Source organism: Amblyomma mixtum, chromosome 1 (assembly GCF_055824585.1).
Source record: "Amblyomma mixtum isolate Tamu chromosome 1, ASM5582458v1, whole genome shotgun sequence".
Taxonomy (NCBI): Eukaryota; Metazoa; Arthropoda; class Arachnida; order Ixodida; family Ixodidae; genus Amblyomma; species Amblyomma mixtum.
This window is the reverse complement of record NC_143012.1, coordinates 318,150,187-318,166,272: the sequence shown is the minus strand read 5'-3', so window position 1 is coordinate 318,166,272 and position 16,086 is coordinate 318,150,187. Positions and strand designations below refer to the sequence as shown.

Here is a 16,086-nt window from a genome sequence, read left to right as displayed (position 1 = left end):
TTAAGTTGATTTTCTTCGTTTTCACTTTTTCTGCGATTGCTATGCCTCATCCTTTTGGCATTTAGTAAGAAATAATAGCAGAATGTTTCCACTTTTTGCGAATGAATCATGAGATGTTGAGAAGTGCAATAAAGCTCTAGATTGGTCTATGAATATGTCCAATAGTTTTTTTAGTTATTTTTCTAAAAACATTTTCACGTAAATATGCATGCAGGAGTTCGAACTTTTATTTTCGCGACTACTGGGCATCTAAAAAAAAAACTGATAGCTTTACAGCACAGAACAGGGCTTTGTGAATGTGCTGACATAAAAAGCTTGTGAACTTCTTTCTTAATTATTTAACACACTGTGAATGACTAAGAGGGTGTTAAATGCGACTTCATACTCAGCAACTATACAAGATGCAGTTCTGAAATTTTCCATAAAATGTTACATTTCTCTGTCAAATTTGGTTGCACTTGATCCATAAATAACGAAAATAGTTTTACTTTACGCATCCCCCTTAAGTATGCTTACGAAAAGCACAACAATAATATAGTCTACTTTTCATGTTACACATCCCTTGCATTGAAAAATCAATGCGCTGATTAAACCAGGCTGTCCTGACGACACCAGTTACAAAACTTTGTTTCAAGATGTAATGATCTACCTGTGATACCCTACAATTATTTTAATACTTAGATGTCTACAGATACAATAACTTGCAAACATTTGATATTTTTAACCAGCCGTTCTAGAAGTACACAAGTGGTACGGTGGATTCAAATTAAGATGTACACAACTAAGCCGGTCCTAAACAATGACTGACTCAAATTTCATGAGGTAGCACAACAAAATACTCATCGTTTCCTACTAACACTAAAGGCTTCCAAATCACCGCACTAGTTCTGCACAGACATCGTCACTGCTTCATGCTAGAAAAAATTTAGCTCATCTGATCAAAGATAAGTCAGCCACTTATTTCAAGTTCATGACTCCCACACTTTTGCTTGAGCTTCAAGGGCACTCACGTCATTCGCGCATCCCTTAACTTCGTCCTCTGTGCACAACAACATGATAGTCAATCCAAGTTAACTAACAGTTAAGCAGTTAGTAATAACCAAATGGCGCTCAATACCACATTATACTAGTGCCACATGCCAGCAAACATGGCACCATCCATAACAAAAACACCTATCTTATCACTCTGTATCCTTGGTTCAGTCCCACAAGGTACAGTAGAAGAGCTGCACTGATATATTAGGTAGCACCACTAAGCAGGTTGGAAAAACTCCTGATACCTGCAATTAACAGAGGCTTCTGGTTTTTTGGAGACTGAAGTCTGCAAAAAGAAAAACTATTTTTTGCATAAAACATTCTGAAATGCCATGCCTGTCACCTCTTGAAGCAATACTCCAGCCATATAATTACTTCAAAAGAGGTCTGTGAGCTGAACTTTGGTTCTTTCCCGCTTTTTCAGAAAACAAAGTAAGGGTGTTTGCAAAGTTGCAAAACCATTGCAATGTGGGTTTATGGGAGTTTAATGTTCCAAAGTGACTTAGGCTATGAGGGACGCCGCAGTAAACGGCTCCGGAAATTTGCACCAACTGAGGTTCTTTAACGTGCACTGACATCGCACAGTACACGGGCCTCTAGAATTTCGCCTCCACAGAAATTCGACCGCCACAGCCGAGATCGAACCGGCGTCCTTCGGGTCAGCAGCCGAGCACCATAACCACTGACCCACTGCAGCAGCGCCCTGCAATGTAGGACCATTGAATTTGCAGTGGAGGGAGGTTAAACACACAAAGTACACAGTTTTATGTGCAGTTTCTTGAATTTGTACCTGAAAATTTAAAGTTTTATCTAAAAAACAATGCAGTAAAACAGGCCCAGTGCACGCAGTGAAAAAAACCAGGCACTTACACACTCACATATCGTGGACACTTCTTACGCATATAATAGCACATGCCCACCTGATGATTCTCTCAAGTTCACGGGTGTCATTCCAACTTCACTGGATTCTTCTGATGACTTAATTTTCCCTTCCTCCTCGCTGGTGTCCTGGGGCGACTCTCTCTTTCCACCCTGCAACAGGGCTTCCTGCTTTGTGCCTCCTTCCTGAGCCTTCTTCTTTTGCTGCAGAAAGTGAGAACATGGCACAAATGATTAAAGGGACAATGAGGAGAGCTCTATTAATATTTTTTTTTTAAAGCAAAATCCGATAGTTCGGCATTTTATGGATTTGTTGCCACTTGGCCGGCAGCGAAAGATGCATTTATTTCTAAGAAATTTAGATTCGAAGTTGAAAAAGTATTTCCCGCCGCTCTGATTCAAACTTGGGATTCTCTTATGACGACACAGGACTAAGTGACGTGAAACATGACGTGCACATGACGTAACGCAGACTCCGTGATTTCTGGCCGCCAGCAGTGCGGCCTAGCAGCAGCCGAAAAGAAAGCTACCGCCGGCCGCACATTGAAGGCATCTATCGGCTATTGCGGCCGTTGCTACCGTCGCTTCGTTTACGCTTACACCGTCGTTTTGCCAGCGTTACGATGGATCCCGTTCTCGAAGTCGTCAACGAAGTTCTCGCAAATAGACACCTTTAGCATACCGTGTACCTTGTTACCGTTAGCGGAATACCGGGAGCCCACCTACTGCCGGCGAGCAGGCGCTGATTGGTCCTGATGCTGCAGGCGCGCGCATAGCTGCCGGGTATGTGGCGCCATCTGGCGACGTCAAGGAAATTTGCGCATGCATTGGCTGCGCCTCAGTGATTCGTGGCTTCTCATGTCCTAGTTTTGCTAGAACCAGTGGTTGCTAGAAACATTGGTTCTAGCAACACTGTTTTGTCCTATGATGTCATACGCTTGTACTTGCGAGTTTGGCCTGTGGCGGCGATACCTGTATTTTGGTTCTTGCTCTTTTCTATGTTACAAGAGCTTTGTTGTCAGTATGAGTGGTGTTGTTGCAATCAGGAGCTGGTATTCTGTCGATACAAGCGAACTTCAATTTCTGCTCAGTGTCCCTTTAAGGATGAGCATATAAGGTGATGCCAAATTAAATTCACAGGCCAATATAATGAGATCGGTTTTAGAAAGGTTGAGAAATTAGGAAGTTTTTGATAACTAAAAAAGACTGACAGGATGGCTACCACCAGTTAACGCAAGATTCAGCGACAGCTGTAAAGGTATCTATACTTTACGATATGTTGTGGTAGAGAATATCAGAGCGACCACAAATCTATGCAGTTCTAGGGCACTTTTTTTTAGTTTTCTACACAGTCACTTTCCGTCTAGGTCTCCTCTCCAGTCCGCCACTCTAGAAGCACAGCGCCGCCGATGATCCTCTCTTCAGGCGGCACATTTCGCAGCAGCTGCCGCAGATAGACCATACTACATCCCTCCTCCCTCACCATACCTCTCACCCACAATGCAATGAACATGTTAATCAACTTGATCAGTGGTATGTCTTTCATTAGAGTGAAAAAACGGCACGCCAACTGAAGCTCTAAATATTTGCTTCTCTCAGCGGTAAACAATTGTGAATCTACTGTACGTTCAATCTTTATGGTACCCAAGTTAGCGAAAAAGTTACAAAGCAGCTAAAGCTACACACTCCTTACTAGGATACATTATTCAGTGCGTGAAGCTAAATAAAAAGTCAGAGATGATCAACGCTATTCGTGCAGCACAGCATGCGTTAGCATTAGTGTTCCCTTCCTGACGGTGGCGTGATCCAGTCCATCAATCATCGTGTGACACGCCATACTCTCTCCCACTCACCTGATCCAATCCAGCAATCACAGCACAGCCTGTTGCACCCCCTCGCTATTCTCCCCACTCTCGACTGTGGTAACCATAGTTTCCTTCGCGCCACCCGTCGCCTGCCATAGACTTGCAATCTTTCTATTTTGCCTCACCTTCTCAGAGGCTTCGCAGGCCTCACATGCAGTTCTCTCGCCACTGGTTGCCTCCCACTCTCTTCCATCTACCTCCTCACACCCGAAAGTGGACAGGGAGACTACTCTCTCTCCCCTTTGCCTCCACCCCCCCCTCTGGGCTTCATACGCCAATTCCGGACCCTTTTTGGAATAATGGGTGTTCTGATGACAACGTACACAAAGTTCTGATGACAAAGTACACTGGAGCCAGCTCCTGAGCTTACCGACTCCAACAGGGCAATGTCGAGGGCCCGAACCACGTCGTCGAAATCATCCACATCAGAGTCCGGTGATGGCCTGACCGGAGACACAGCCTTCTCACTGCCAGCAGTCCTGTCTGAAGTTGGAGAAAGGCCTTTCTCAGCCTCTTCCGCTTCCATCGTTTCTGGCGCAGCTTCCTGACCCACGTCCGCACATTTGCCCAGCACAAGCACCTCGTCCGACCGCACAAAGCTCACTTTCACAAACTGTTTAGGCACAGAGGGCGGCTTCTTCCCCTCACTGTCGAGCACTTCACCAGCACTTCTCCTGGGGCACCCTAGGCCTACATGCCTCTCCTCATCCTCAGTTTCCTCAGTCCTGATTGAAACGGGATCCAGCAGAGCAGTGGGGGCCGGTGGCAGACCCATATCGGTCACATCCACATCTCCGCTATCGTCATCGCTGCTCCCAGAATCACCGTATGAAACAAGGTGCTGCGACTTTTTCTGTAAATGAGTGACACAAACGCAGTTAGGTGAGATCAAGCAAAAAATAATCAATTCATTACGGCATCTCGTGTGACTGCATGCCGCATGACAATCACAATGAATGGCAATGTGCAAGAGTGCATGCTCTAATTCGCTCGTAATGAAAGGAAAAGAAAGGTCTGGGTAAAAATTCCAAACATGTGATCCCTTACATGAACATGGAAAAAAAAATCTTGACAGGATTTACGATGCCAAATACGTTCACCTTTACTATCAATGAAAGATGCTTATAAAAAGGAGCTCTTCAATGAAAACGCTGAGATGTGTTACTCTGCACAGGGGACGGGAAATGGGGAGAGCGAAGGCAGAAGGATGTGTGTGGAGAAAAATTACAGAAGGCATTTAAGACTGCTTAGTACAAGCTTTGATTGTGAAACCACTACCTCATCGTAAGCTCTGTTGCGAGGTACATAAAAAGATTTCTGCCTTTCTAATGACACACTTACTCATTAGCATACAGTCATAAGGAAACGCATACACTAAGTTCACCTTCCTTCACCAAGAAGTAATGCAGCTTTGTGGCCTATGGGTTGCATGCCTACTTCGCAATCTGAAGGTCCTCCCCCCCTTTCCCGCACCTTCAGAAGAATTTTTTTTTTCTTCGCTGTAGAGACGTCACTATCTTATGGTTTACTGCTGATGTCATGTGAGAGCATGGTGACGTCACTGAGGAATTTCATGCCATGGATGCCGACGGACAACGGTTCTCGCACTAATGAGGCATATAAAGTTTCCGCCCTTACAACCTTACAATAGTCAAAGAAAAGGATCTCGGTATAGACATTATGAGTGGCGACACAAAAACAGCTTAAAGTTTTTGTCAAAGGCAGAAAGTTAAAGAAAAAGTTATATGTATGTTACTGAAAAGAGCACGGGAAAGGACCTAAAATAATATTATCCAAGTTGAAGCAAAACGAACACTATACGTCCCATGCAACCCTGCAAACTAAGGCTTGTTCTCAACCTCAACCTCTCAGGCTTGTGATTCAAAGGTGTCAGAGGGACCCTGCACTGGTGACTGCAGAGAAATGGCAATATGTATTTTTTTGTACTGCACTTTAAACGAAAAACAGGAGCCATAATTCGAAAAATGAGGTGCAGGTTACATAAGGGCTAACCCTACCCTTTGCCACAGGACATGACAGCAGACAACTGTAAGAGAGTTCCCCAGATAGAGAACAATACGAAAAGGGTTATGTACTGTTTCACTTTTTTTCCGTGTTAGCAGTATAGTCCTAATTCAGCGAAAATGGCATGGTCAGCATGTCCAAAGCCTCTCCATCCACATCCTACCTCCAGAAGGCCTCCGTCCACTGCCCATTTTCGCCCCCCAGAAGCTCACACAGCAGTGGAATGAAAAAGCAATGGCAAAATGAAATTCAAAAGCGCAGTGGGAAAGCAGCCACTGTAAAAGCAAAAATGTAAGAGTAGAGTGAAATGTTAAAACAATACTGCTAAAGCAGATTTTTCGCATCACACTGCATGACCGCCTGTCAATTTTTTAAATGCCATGAGCTCCAGTTTAAAATGGCAACACTAGCAAATGGCAAAAGGCCGCAGTAAATGAAACACTACATGCTTTCCAGGTGTTATACACATTGCTCTTTTGGCTAAAGTAATGGCTAAAAAAAAACACACACACATGTAATATTATGCAATTAAACCCCACGCTTGCAGAGGATTGTAGAACCAATAACTCTCCAGCAGCCACACAAACAGCATGAGCAAAACAAGTAACGCACTCCAGGAAAAAAAGTGAAGAAAGGAAGAGCACTGCATTTATCACCTTTGCTTCTGTGTTCCGCTTCGACTTCGCTAGTTGAGGCATAACTGGAGAGCCAAGTGGTGACTGTGGCACGACACATACACCAGAACTGCTCTGAATGTCACCCTTTAACAGTGCTTCATCACTCTGCAGAGCTTCACCGACATCACCAAACTGAAGCTTTCCACCAGTCATTACGGGGTAGTCGACGGGCTTTCTCACTGGATCAGCGCACGGAGGTGCTACTGACACTGGTTTGTCTTCAACATCCATTTCCTCAGTTTCACTGTCGGCAACAGGAGAGCCAGGATAATCCACAAGGCCAGCCAAAGCCGACACAGCAGCCTCTAAAGCAACGCAAGTCTCCTTAGCAGCCAGAGATGAAGCCTCACTTTCATGCGTTACTTCTTCGCCAACCTTGGACCCTTGCGCATTTGAACCCTCTAACGAAGCTGCAGGTTTATCTACCTCCATGCACGTCTGAGAAGTATCAGGAGTTTCGGAGCCGGCACAAGTCCCGTGAACTGCAGGTCTTTCTTCTTCACACAGCTTCGCTTGCTTCTCATAGAAGTCATCAGGAAGCTGTGGGCCAATAAAGACACCTGCGCTGACCTTTTCTGGAGCCTCGCAGAACTGTGGCAGCTGAGGCCCAATAGCCACAGGTTCAATAGCAACCTCTCCGGAATCTGGCAAATGCGGTCCGTACACGTCCACCTTCTCTTCCGGCAAATGGGGGCCATAAACAGTCACCTGAGTGGAGTCTGGTGCATCTGGAAGATATGGCCCAAACACAGGCTTCTCTTCTTGACAAAGTAATGAGTCTGGTAGCTGTGGTCCATAGACAACTGGTGACGAAGACTCTCTCTGCGACTGCTTAGCTACGACTTTTGGGCGCTTTGCAGGATGCTTTCTTAGCCGTGCCTTTTGAACAGCATATCGCTCTTGGTCGCTGTCTTCAGAGGAGCTGCTGTCCGATGCACCGAAAGAAGTGATTGGAATGATTGCCCTGCATGGAGAAAGAGGAAAGAAAGTGACCTCTCAACTCTAACACAAAGACTCATGTCAGAGAGCTAACTAGACAAATGACTAAGGTCTGGCTAGTTAGTACTGACAGTTCAGTTCTCAAGGAACCATTCTGCCGATGAAGGTGACGCCCCAATTTTGGACCTCAACAGCACAGAGAAGAGAAACAAAATGAAGAAACAAGAAAAGAATGAGACAAACTATAAACAGAAATGTCCAAACCCTCCTCTGTGAGGCAAAGGAGTAAAAGTTATGGACAGCTGTTCTGCACTCCTGGGAACAACTCACTTCCCCAGCCTGCTTGTATCACAAGACCAAGGATGGCATATTTTCAAGATCACAGACACCCTAGGCTTAGTCAGATAACACCTTCATTGGCCATAGGCGAATAAAGAAGCCTTCAATAAATGCTTCAATAAACGAAATGAAACGAAATGAAAAGCCTGTTGGAAGGAAGGAAGGAAAGAGACTTTAATGGATAATGGAGAGGTCTGCCTGGTTATAGGCCTGGCATGCTACTCCAGGTGAGGATGAAAGAAGAGAAGAGGGTGAAAAAAGAAAAAAAAAAAAAAGTTACATCAAACATACTCAACACTCACGCACTCAATGATTATCAAAGTATGTTCACTAAAACCATGTCCCTTAGATGACTATCAAAGTATGTCCACTAAACCCGTGTCCCTTAGAAAAACTAAGAAAGCTTTTGTCCCTCGCTCAGCCGAAGTTACATCAGTCCAGGGTCCAAGGACATGCTCCAGGCGCACGAGGTCGTCCTGACGAAGTCCTAAAGCACCTAACAGTGCCTTGCGATGAGTATTAAAGATTTGGCAGTGGCAAATCAAGTGTTCAATATCTTCGCGCGCACCACATGTCGGGCACAGAGGGCTACTTGATACACCAATTTTATGAAGATAAAATTTAGAAAAGGCAACGTCCAGACGAATTCGGTGCAGGCAATTACGGTCACGTCTATTTAAATTCCGGGGCATGCGGAATTCACAAACGGGGTCAATGCGAAAGAGGGGTCTGTATTGACGCCGTGGATCACACCACAAAGAGCGTTGCGTCTGCCAGGCTTTAGTAGCGAGAAGTCTCGCGCCATCACTACGAGAAAAGGGTATCGGTAGAACCAAGGAGGTGTCGCCATGCGCCGATCTTGCTGCACCGTCAGCACGATCATTGCCTGCGAGGCCACAATGAGCGGGTAACCACTGAAGCACAACACGATGACGTAACTCACAGGCCTCGGTGTGTAACCTATTCAAGTCGTCGACGATCTGTTCTTGAAGGCTTCCTGGTGAATTTATCGCCTGTAGTGCAGCGCGAGAGTCACTGAAGACCACCCACGCTGTTGGCGGTTGTTGTAGGATGTAAGTAAATGCAACACGCAGAGCAGCCAGCTCAGTAGCAGTAGTCGAGGTGCGGTGACTGAGTATCGCTGAAATTGTGGTGCATGTTGACGGAATCCAGACGCCAATCGCAGATGACAAGGACGTGACAGAGCCATCAGTGTAGATGTGACGGTACGCATTGTAGCAACTATGAATGTGCTCAAGCGCAAAGTATTTAAGTGCAGGATTGGGGGTGTTTGTTTTTCTTTTAATGCCAGGGATTGTGATCTTAATTTGCCATGCTGCATACCTCCAAGGTGCGGTGGAGGTTGTGACAGGACGCTGGTACTGTGATGGGAGAATGTTAGAAATTTCCTCCATGCAGTACTCAGCGAGTGGGTGGTTTGGTACACGAGCCACAAACCGCACCTGGGCACGAAGGAGCTCCTGGGTTAAAAGCACTGATGCCGATAGACGTCTGCTCTCAGCTAGAGTACCCATTGTGGAGGTGTTTTTGGGAAGGCCAAGACAGATTCGCAAGGCTTTAGCTTGCATGGCTTCAAGGATTTTAATATTAGTTTGCGAAATACCGTCCAAAGCTGGGAGACTGTAGCGCAGAAGGCCTTCACAGAGGGCTCCATACAATCGAAGTAATGATGGTGTAGAACAGCCTGTTCTGCTGGTGGAGAGCATACGAAAAATAGAGGCGTAAGAGCAGAGCTTGACTTTCATCTGTTGCACATGTGGGGACCATGACAGTGACCTGTCAAACGTTACCCCCAGAAATTTATGGGTTGTGACGTACGGTATTGGAGTACCAGCAACTTTCAGCCCGTAGTGCGAAAGATCACGCCTTGAAAATGCAATTGCTGAGCTTTTATCGGACGAGATGGCGAGACCGCGCTTGCTTAAGAATGATTCAATGGAGCCTATTGCCCTCTGTAGACGGGCATGCACAATGCGCCTATTGCGTCCGGAACACCATATACAGATGTCATCTGCATAAAGGGAGATTTCAACTGTCGGTGGCAAGCATTTTTCCAAGCCAACAAGTGAGAGATTGAAAAGGGTGGGACTTAGTATACCCCCCTGAGGTACTCCGCGAGATATTTGATGCGGAGCTGTGTCACCTTCACATGTTGACATAAAAATCGATCTCTCATGAAGATAGTCACGCAGCCAGTTATACATTCGTCCGGTAATGCCAATTGATTGTAAAGATGAGTGAATTGCCTCATGTGTGACGTTGTCAAAAGCTCCCTGCACGTCAAGAAACACTGCAATGGTCATAGCCCGCACTGCTTGGTATATGTATTAAGTGTGTGTGAGTACATTTTTGTTTGTTTTCATTGTGTACCGCATACAATGCTTACCATTTCTTAGCAGTGGTAACTTTTTATGTTAGGTTGTTTTATTCCCCTGTCACATGGGCACTGCAAAGGCCTTTGAGAATCAGGTCCTTATGTTCAAAGGTGTAAGGAGTGCAGCTACATGGCACAAATGTTGGGCCTTTGCCGCTAAGGGCCCTGGAGGTGAAGGTGCCTATCCGAGACCTTTGGAACCTAAAGGCAGTAAAATTTCTGTAGCACATCAAGTGCCCCTGGTGACCAAGGCACCTGGTGAAGTAGCTTATGCAGTTCTTTTAAGGAAGCAATAAGAATTAAAAAAATGTATGAGAACAACAAATGAATAGAATACCCCACTTAAATTTTAGGACACTCACTTCAGCTACCTCATGCACAGCAGTGAGTGCTAAGCCTCAACGGCTGTTCCACCTCTGGGCTGCACCGTGTAGCTGCATCGCTGCTCCTTTGAGCTGTCACTCCTTTGGTGAAGAGGTGCTTTTGCTGGAAATGCTTTCGAGGAATGCCATGTGAAAGAGCATTACTCTTCTGCTTCTTAAACTGGGTGTAAAAACTGGTGCTGTATATTCAGGTGCGTGGGCCTTGTCAAGCTTTAGTTAAACAGCTTTTCACCTAGGTACCCATTTCAGAGTCGCACATATGAGTTTATATATGTTGTCGGTTGGAATCCCTGTTGCGAGCTAGCCACCAATTTGACTAGCAGCTGTATACCGTGTGCAACACGCAATCGTATGACACCACCCGGAACAATGTACAGGAAATGGCTGCGTCACAAATGTGAAACGAGAGTAAGGGAAAGGCATGCCGTTAAAGGCACACATGCCGCCAGTTGGAATCCCTGTCACAAGCTAACCTGCAACTTCACTAGCAGCTGTACATTATGTGCAATGCGCAATCATATGGCACCACCTGAAACAATGTACAGCAAACGGTTGCCTCACAACTGTGAAACGAGAGTCAGGGAAAGGCATGCCGTTAAAGGCACACATGCCATCAATTGGAATCCCTGTCGCAAGCTAGCCTGCAACTTGGCTAGCAGCTGTACGCTATGTGCTACATGCAATCGTATGACACCACCTGGAACTATGTACAGTGAACGGTTGCATCACAATTGTGAAACAAAAGTCAGGGAAAGGCATCACACTGAAAAGGGTGTCTGAGGTTGGCTATAATACGGTTGCTGCATTATGTACAGTATAGGCCACCGACCAGTCATGCTGTGTACAAGACCTTAAGAGCGAGCCGATCATTTAAATATATTTTTAAAAATTCGCGCTTCTATGTCTCTGGGAGATCAGCGGTGACGAGCTTTCGCCCAGATCCGCGCATAACGCATCATGCAGCGCTCGTTACGTCAGAAGTGGAGCCATGCCAACTCTTTCTGACATCACATAGCTATCATGACCACAGCCGGAAGCTCCGCCCCCCTGAGAACTCTAGTGCACATAGGCAGCTGGCAGAGGGGGCGAGTGGGTGGGGCCGGTGGGGGAGCACCAACATTTCAGAGTGCAAAAGTGACAAGGGGACAGAGAAAGGCGCGAAAATGTGGAAATTCAAATTTTAACTAGATAACTCAGCTTCCATAAAATGCATTAAAAAAATTATTGTTGGAGAATATTTGTGCAGTGGTGTCTTTTAACACGCTAAGCATACCGTAACAGCATTGAGAGCCCCTTTAAAGGTACCCATGCCGATGGCTGGAATCTCTGTCGTGAGCTAGCCTTCAACCTGACTAAGAGACGTATGCTATTCGCAACAAGAAATCATATGACACCACCTGGAATGTTGTACGAGAAATGGTTGCGTCGCAGTTTTCGTATGTTTGGTTTATTGGAGTTTAATGTCCCAAAGCAACTCAGGCTATGAGGGACGCCGTAGTGGAGGGCTCCGGAAATTTCGACCACCTGGGGTTCCTTAACGTGCACTGACATCCCACAGCACACGGGCCTTTAGTATGTATGTCACCACATGGAGGGTCGCCAGTTATGCCGTATGAGCAAGTGGCACATCAGAGGCAATGTTGGGGGGGTGGGGGAGGTTTCTGCTCCTGGTATCTGTTATGCTTGTCGCTGTCACCCTCGCCGCTTCTGTGGCTAGACTGTGGCTGTTGCGATGCCACCTTATTGGAACCATCTCTCAGCCTCAACGACAGTCACTAACAGAACTTCGTCTAATGGGGTGTGATGACTCCCCAAAGCAATGGATGTGACAGACAATACCAGCTCCTTCTCGGTAGTACCCGGCTGCATGGGGAAACAGGAAACGTAAAAGATAATAAAAGCTCCCCCGCTTTTCAGGGAGAGGAGCCAGTCTGAATCCCGCCAACAAAGTGTACTGTCGGTTTACGGGGCGCCTCTTCCCGCGCCCCCCTTAGGGCACGTCGGTGACCCATTTCGGCATTCACTTTCAGGCACGTTTACTTAAAACACCATAACATGGAGCTAGTAAGGCTTTCACCTTAATAAAACTAAACTGAATGGAACCAATATGCAGTTGCCACGGTCACACACTGCCCCTTCATGCTCAGCAGTAGAGCACCACAGCCATTGAACCCTCACAATAGGTTAGACAGTAAGAAAACTTAAGCTCAATCACAATGGGGGAACCAAGCATGCGTTTGTGTTTGTGTTGTGTTGGGTTTAATGGCACATAGGCAGCTGAGGCCATCATGCGCCAAGCACAAGGTATGGAAAATGTTTTCGGCGGGATTTAATAAAAATGTGGAAAGTGATCAGTGGTGTAAAGGGCCTAAAAAGTTTAAATACCTAGTAATAACGGAGAAAACGAGACCTAGGAATAGCTAATGGTAAAAGCAGGAACCAAGCATGCACCCTTAAAAGTATCAGCATCAAGCAGAGCAAAAGGAATGGTTTTTGCTGATGCAGAAGCCGCAAGTAGATGCAGAACCCACAGTGAAGCTAGTGCAGTAGTGCAATAACATTATGCAATCAAAAAGACAGCTAGCATTCATTATGAGACAGCTTAAAAATAGCTGCTATGTTATGCAAAGACCACAGAAAACAAATCTCTCCTTTTTCTCCAGCAAGCATGAGGAGCAGTGCCTCATGAAATATCAACAGCTACATCTTTGTAAAAAAAAATTTCCTTGGGTCCAAAATTCCTTCCCTCGTATCCCACTAACAACACAAACTGCAATTCCCAAAAGGAACACTGACACGTGTTCTAACATACCCAATGACAGATGCCTGCTTGCGCTTCTTCCCGGCTGTCACTGTTGTGCCGCTGTTCTGTTCAAGTGCGCCAGGCCTGCCTTTCACGTCTTCAGCTGTGGTCACAGCAACAGGTTTCATGCTCGACACAGACGTCTCACCACTAGGCATGGCCGCAGTGCTTGAAGGAGCGGCACTACTTGGAGCAGCCGCAGCCTCCAGCATGGCACTGGTTGTGTCTGGAGCCGTCGTGTCGGTGACTGAAGCAGCATCGTGTCCCTCGGCACCAACTGGTTCTCCATACTGAGCCCAGTAGGCCTCGTACTCTGGGGGACAGTCCCACGTCACCTCATTGGTCGACTGGTGCCAGAAGTATGTGTAGCCAGTCGCTTCATCCATGCACTCGACCCAGGGGCACGCAGGCACTTCTGCTTCAGTTGCTGCAGGTACATTCGCGCTGCCTAAAAAAAGAAATGATACCAGAAACAGTATGCTGTTACACAAATTCCCTTAATTGCACAAACATACATGTCGTAAACGCTAAGCAAATGCAGGTGCGAGGGAAACAAAGAGGTATGCCCACACATGCTAACAGGAAATGGCACACATATGAGATCACTGTTTTAATTAATACCGTTAAGTTTTCAACATCTGCACGAGGCAAGTTTCACAGGAGCATGGTTGGTTGGTTTATGGGGTTTAACGTCCCAAAGCGACTCAGGCTATGAGAGACGCCGCAGTGAAGGGCTCCAGAAATTTCGACCACCTGGGGTTCTTTAATGTGCACTGACATCACACAGCACACAGGCCTCTACAATTTCGCCTCCACAGAAATTCAACCGCCACGGCCGGGATCGAACCCGCGTCTTTCGGGTCAGCAGTCGAGCACCATAACCACTGAGCCACCGCGGCAGCTGTCACAAGAGCATGATCAGCTTACAGGTGCAATAATGCACCTGCAATAATTTTTCAATACCAATATACATGCGTACATCTGAAGCCGCCATCACTTCAAAAGTAATGAAGTTTTCACAATAACAAAAATTCTCCTGTCCCTGCAGGTTTGGTCACTGCAGTGTTCACCTGGATGCCTTAACACAATGAAGGGATCAGAAAAATGGAAGCTGATCAATGTTCTTTCGCTTTACTTTTTTTTTTTCCTCTGTAAGGCATTGCACCTTCACTGAATGAAGGTACATATGCAGGCCTCGTGCAGTGCATCTTTGTAACCTTTTCTTTTGACAACACACTCGCTTATGGACTGCTCTTGCAGGCCAATGAGATTTTTTTTTTTTACCTGGTGGACATGCTTCTTTGGAGTCGACTTCCTGAACAGATGTCTCAGAAGCTGGCACTGACTCGGAAGTGGTCGTTGCTGTCTGCTCATTTCGCAGCTCATTTTTTTCTTCACCACTCTGTACATCTGTCTCAGGCACAGTTGATATGGCATCGATTTCCTGTGAAAGGGTTGGCAGACAAGTGAGCAAAACATCAATTAGCAATGAATAAAGGAATGCACAATTTAAGCCACTGCCACTAAACACATCTGAAGTATTTTCTTGTGTTATGTTTGAAATCTACTTGGTAGACACAGCAGCTACTCCTGGCACAAGAATTTGCAGCTACAAAGTTTAAAAATGGCTCTGTACAATTACAGTCCGTGAAACACTAATGCAGTCTAAATAAAATCCCACAGGTTATGTGTACTACCCTTATGGATGTTTGATTGCCGTATATTATATATTTGTAGAAATCAAATGACGAAACGTCTTTTGCTCTGCGAGTGACAGGAGAATACACGAAGTTAAAGAATTTAAAACTTTAAGCTTTGAGTTACCGCAGCGATCCTACCTTCATGAAGTCTTCAAGCTGGTCGTCTATGGCATCTCTCTGAGCACCATTTTTAGAAGCCGGCTCGCTTTTGCTCCCTTCTGCAATAAACAAGCAACATGAAGACGAGAGCAGACTCGCATGGAAGAAAAATCAGACTCAAATAAAAGAAAAATAAGATGAATAAATGCGTCGGGAGAAGTGCTGTGCTACATACCATTGACCCCAGCACCGTCGTCATTACCTCCTTGGCTTGGCGATGGCTCAGCTGGAAAGCCGAGGACATTGTTACCTTGCTCTGCAAGACAACAAGCCAACAATCAGGAACGATGAAATTAAGTTTCTGAAATCATCTGAACAAGACGATCGCCAAGTAACGACGTTACAATAATATACAAGGCATGCAGACACCGTGCAACAACGAGGTGTCATCTTTCGCATGCGTAGTGATGGACTCACGCGAGTACGGCCGGCTTTTTTCCTCTTTCAGCTGCAATATCTGCCTCCGTGCCGTCCTGTCCTTGCGCTTCACCATCTTTGTAAATTCTGAATGATATAGAAATAATAAATAGGGTCCAGATTAATCGCCGGACACAATCGTAAAGCTGCTGGGGAGACTTTTGACTACACAGCACGTTCATCACCTCCAGCAAAACTGATCGGTACTTACGGGAAAAGTAGCGAGTACAGCGAACAAGCCGGCATCAAAATCTAAGCGTTTCAGCTCCAGGTAAACAATATGCTGCGACAATTACACGACTTCCTGAGGAAACAAACCCCACGTAAAGTAAGCCCTAAGACGCAACACGACCTCCTCAGCAGTGTCCGACTGCATGCTAGGACGCTAGCGCAGCCTGCTGGAACGCCGCAAAACGAGAAAGCAGAATTTCGTGGATAAATGAAGACAGTCTTCTTTGTAGAGTTACAAG

At 45.9% G+C, this 16,086-nt stretch overlaps 1 protein-coding gene across 9 annotated transcripts in view; it reads right to left on the bottom strand.

Annotated features, from left to right (window-relative positions):
- LOC149372617 (uncharacterized) overlaps positions 1 to 16,046 on the bottom strand; it is a 36,342-nt gene extending 20,296 nt beyond the window's left edge. For all 9 annotated transcript variants that reach the window (XR_016287018.1, XR_016287020.1, XR_016287022.1 and 6 more), the window contains exons 1-9: positions 15,828 to 16,046; positions 15,617 to 15,703; positions 15,375 to 15,455; positions 15,179 to 15,258; positions 14,625 to 14,784; positions 13,350 to 13,788; positions 6,461 to 7,445; positions 4,150 to 4,632; positions 1,956 to 2,118 (exon numbers count right to left, since the gene is read on the bottom strand). Coding sequence is in view for 1 of the 9 variants with exons in the window: in XM_089567133.1 (XP_089423259.1) it covers positions 1,956 to 2,118; positions 4,150 to 4,632; positions 6,461 to 7,445; positions 13,350 to 13,788; positions 14,625 to 14,784; positions 15,179 to 15,258; positions 15,375 to 15,455; positions 15,617 to 15,692 (2,467 nt within the window). In the remaining 8 variants the exon portion in view is untranslated. The remainder of the gene's footprint in view (positions 1 to 1,955; positions 2,119 to 4,149; positions 4,633 to 6,460; positions 7,446 to 13,349; positions 13,789 to 14,624; positions 14,785 to 15,178; positions 15,259 to 15,374; positions 15,456 to 15,616; positions 15,704 to 15,827) is intronic.
- Between the last annotated feature and the right edge of the window lie 40 nt (positions 16,047 to 16,086).